Source organism: Oryctolagus cuniculus, chromosome 1, assembly GCF_964237555.1.
Source record: "Oryctolagus cuniculus chromosome 1, mOryCun1.1, whole genome shotgun sequence".
Taxonomy (NCBI): Eukaryota; Metazoa; Chordata; class Mammalia; order Lagomorpha; family Leporidae; genus Oryctolagus; species Oryctolagus cuniculus.
In genome coordinates, this window is record NC_091432.1 from 12,971,283 (window position 1) to 12,975,438 (window position 4,156).

At 42.3% G+C, this 4,156-nt stretch overlaps 1 protein-coding gene across 1 annotated transcript; it reads right to left on the minus strand.

The window, feature by feature from the left end:
- Positions 1-1,535: 1,535 nt before the first annotated feature.
- Positions 1,536-2,471, minus strand: LOC100348376 (olfactory receptor 4D10). The gene has a single exon (XM_002709001.3). The coding sequence runs from the start codon at positions 2,469-2,471 to the stop codon at positions 1,536-1,538; it is 936 nt and encodes a 311-aa protein (XP_002709047.3).
- Positions 2,472-4,156: the final 1,685 nt, after the last annotated feature.

Sequence of the window (4,156 nt, forward strand, 5' to 3'; positions counted from 1 at the left end):
GAGTGTACAGTGACTCCTGTTGTTAATTTAACAATTAACACTCTTATGTAAGATGTCAGTGACCACCTGAGGCTCTTAACATGAGCTGCTTAGGCATCAGGAACTCTTTTGGTTGTATCCTGTGTCCCTTTGATAGACCCTCAGTGATTTAATTTTTTGAGTGTTTCTTTGCTTTTTGGCATTAGAAGATGCCACAGACTCACGTAGAATATTCCCTGTTCCAGCGCTGGTATTGCCCATTTCTCCAAGGAAACTTGGTTATTTTTTATTTAAAATGTTTGTTTATTTTCACCTACTGGAAAGTCGCAGTAACAGGTGTTTGGGCTGGGGGAGACATACAAACACACACACACACACACACACACACACACACTCAGTGAGAGTAAGGGCGATAGAGAGAAAATCTTCCATCAGCTGGTTCACTTCACAAATGCCTGCAGTAACCAGGGCTGTGCCAAGCTGAAGCCATCAGCCTGAAATTTCATCCAGGTTTCCCATGTGTGATGCGGGGACCCAAACACTTGGGTCATTATCTGATGCACCCCAGGATGCGTTAGCAGGAAGGTGGACTGGAAGCAAAGTAGTCAGGACTTGAAACAGTCCCCCAGTTAGGGATTCTGCACATCAAGTGATGTCTTAACCTGCTGGCGACAACTCTCACCTTGAATGGACTGTTTCCTTAAACATACCCTCCAAAGATTTTAAGAGAAGTGATGGGCAGTGCTAATTCTATGAGTGTTATAATTCAATATATTTTAGTAGTGTTTACTGTATTCCACTTGTGCCAGTTGAAGGAGATGCAACAATAAACAAAGCATAATTCTACTGGGAAAGATAGGAAGAAACAGAACAGGCTATTCAAAGGAGGTTCCTGAGTGTTGTGCTAGAGCCTTTGAGTGCTTTAAGTGCTGCTGAGGGAGTGCGTTGGACAGGTGGTCAATGAGTCTGTGGCTCAGAGGGGCAGGTATGGTCTTTGCTCAAGGTCACAGAACTCATCTACTGTGAGGTTTATATTTTAACTCAAGCTGTGTTAGTTCTCAGGTACTTTCTGTTAACCATTGAAGTGCGGAATTTACATGAAAAAAATCTTCAGGTGATAATTACTTAATTTGCTCCGATTACAGAATTGGAAAAAGAAGTTGATGTGGATGTGTTTATTTAATTAGGATGTGAGTACTTAGTGAAAGACCTTATGGAATCCCAGGGCTCAAGCTGTACCATTTTTCCCACATGTGTCTTTGCTATCTTCCTGGTAACACTGCAGGAATGGGCTGGGAGAGTCTGAGTGTGTTTTGGCTCTGTTTCCTTTTCCTTTATTTCTTCCAAGGCTTTATTGCAAAAAAGATATAACCTCTTCTGCTGACAATTTTATTTTTCTACCACTGTTACAGGAAATCAGGCTTTTTACTTAGATGACTGATCAGCATCTTTGATAGTCATTTGCATTTTAGTAGAAACAGAAAAGTTAATTAGCAAATAAAGTTTATTTAATGTGCATACCTTTCTAAAGGTGGTGATGGGAAGGAATGGCCAGTCTATTCACTGTCAGAAGGCCCGAGTTTTTTTCTGAGCCTCCTCATGGCTGACTTCATCTCGTGGTTCCTCAGGGTGTAGATGAGGGGATTCAGCAGAGGGGAGATGACAGTGAAGGTGACAGAGATGGCCTTATCAGTGGGGAGGGCAGTGAAGGGCCGGGCATAGACATAGATGCAGGGCACAAAGTGCAGGGTCACCACAGTGATGTGGGAGGTGCAGGTGGAGATGGCTTTCCTTCTGCCATCTCCTGCCTGAGACCTTAGTAATAAGAGTATGACCAAATAGGACACCAGGAGTAAGAAAAACCACAGTGTGGTGAGCAGTCCATTATTGGAAATCATTAGCAGTTCAAGTACTACTATGTCTGTACAGGCAAGTTTAAGGACCTGGGGGACGTCGCAGTAGAAAGTGTCAAGGACATTGGGTCCACAGAAGGGGAGTGGGAGCAACAGGGAGATCTGCACAATGGAGTGGACAAAGCCCCCTACCCAGGAAGCAGCTATTAATCCAACACACCGGCCCCTACTCATGATGGTCACGTAGTGCAGGGGCTTTGAGATGGCCACATATCTATCTAAAGCCATCACTGACAATGAAAATACATCCACCCCTCCAATCAAGTGGAAGAAAAACATCTGAGTGAAGCAGCCATTGAAGGAGATGGTCTTTCTCTTGGACAGAAGATCCACCAGAACCTTGGGAGCTGTGATAGAGGAAAAGCAGATGTCGGCAACAGATAAGTTCCGGAGCAGGAAGTACATGGGGGTGTGGAGGCGTGACTCACAGGTGACAGTGACTGTGATGAGGAGGTTCCCCAGCAGGGTTGTCATGTACACCAACAGGAGGAAAAGAAATAAGACCACGCTCACGTCTTGATTCTGGCTTAGGCCCAGGAAAACAAATTCTTTTACTGGGGTTGCATTGGTTACCTCCATGATTTATTCTTTTTCCTCTTTCGTTTCAGGCTATGTCATGTGAAAGCAGTCGTGAGTTATTTTGTTGTTCTCCTAGCCCCTAGAATGCAATTCAGAAGTTTTCTCACATAGCAATAATGTTTGCAGTTTGTTGAGTTGTCCACATTTTTAAGATTTCAATCAGTTTGGTGTTCAAGTAAAATTATCACGCACAAAATAATTCAGCTGTTCTTTTCCTATAGAACTATTTTGAGAAATAAAATATGGTAAGTAATGATAAAAAGATACCATTACCAAGGTTCAGTGTGGTGCTTTGGGTCTGAAACTTCCAATATAATAGACATTTTTTCCTGTTTTTTTTTTTTTTTTCTGCTCTAAGTAAATATTTTCATCTCCTCTTGTCACTTAAGCTGATTTGAGAGTCAAAATGTTCCAGATTCTCTAAAAGGAAGAAAAAAGTATCATTTATAGGTTCTTAGTTTGTTTCAACGTTTGTTTTCTGCACTGTGCCAGAATACATTTTGACAAGAACCTATAGAAATTTTAGAAATCTTACAGGTGATGTTTTTCCCCAAAAGAAATAACTTCCCTGCTGAGAGAGGCCGTGAGCTCTGTACTTGGAGATTGGAGCACTGGTTTCATCTCCTTCATACCTGCTACAAGTGAGCTGACTTACGGGGACTCAGGCTCCTCAACTCTGAACTGCATGGCGTGGACGCTGTGTACATAATGTCAGTGTGAGACAGCGGGGAGGGGAGGAATCGGAGCTAACGGGGAGATTCACTTGAGAGGCTGCGGAACCGGATGTAGACCTCCGCGTCTGAATCCAGGTCCCTAATTTCAGGCTCTGCAAAAGGCAGGAAGTAACTGATGATTTGCTTGATTTGTTTTGCTCTATTCCTCCTCCCTTCTCCATCAGATAGCTGGGAAGGGCTGAGTGTGAAGTCAGGATGCCCCATGAGGCCTTCAGATCCTAGACTTTACGTGACTTGTGAATGGTTCTCTTATGAAGAAAGGTTTTCTTTCTTTCCTACAGATGAAGAAATGATGTTCAGAAAGACAAAGTCATTTCCCCAAACTCACAGCAGCAATAAGTGGTAGGCTTGGACTTCAGATATGGTTCTGATGAGCTCCAAAGTTCCACCTGCTACAACATACTAACACTTAAGCGCTCGATTGTTGAGAATTATTTTTTCACCTTAATTTTAGGGTAAAGGTGGCATAAAAACAATCCCTGATGAGTTTTGTAAAAAAAAATCATAGTCTTCAGATAAATTTGGACATGCATATGTTCAACCCAACACACTTGTAGTGTACCAGCCTCAGTAAGATTTTGCACTTAAAACTTTGCCGAGTAGATAATCTCTCTCTGTCTCACATGTGCACACACACACACACACACACCACCCATCCACCTACCCACCTGATCTATTAGGAGGATAGAATGAACTGGTTTAAGTAAACTCAAACAACTTCACCCTTTCTCCTCTCACAGGATGTATCCTGCAAGGCATCCGAAGCACAAACATCAAATTGTTCAATTACCCTGCTTAATTAGACTCTTTTAAAACCTGAGAAACCAGGCTATAGCTGTGATGCTCACATCGGTGTTCATTTTCTTGGAATGCTCTCCTTATTATTGTCCACCTTCACAACTTCATTGATACACAAAAATTCTGTTAAGACTTTATCAAGCTTTTTATTTT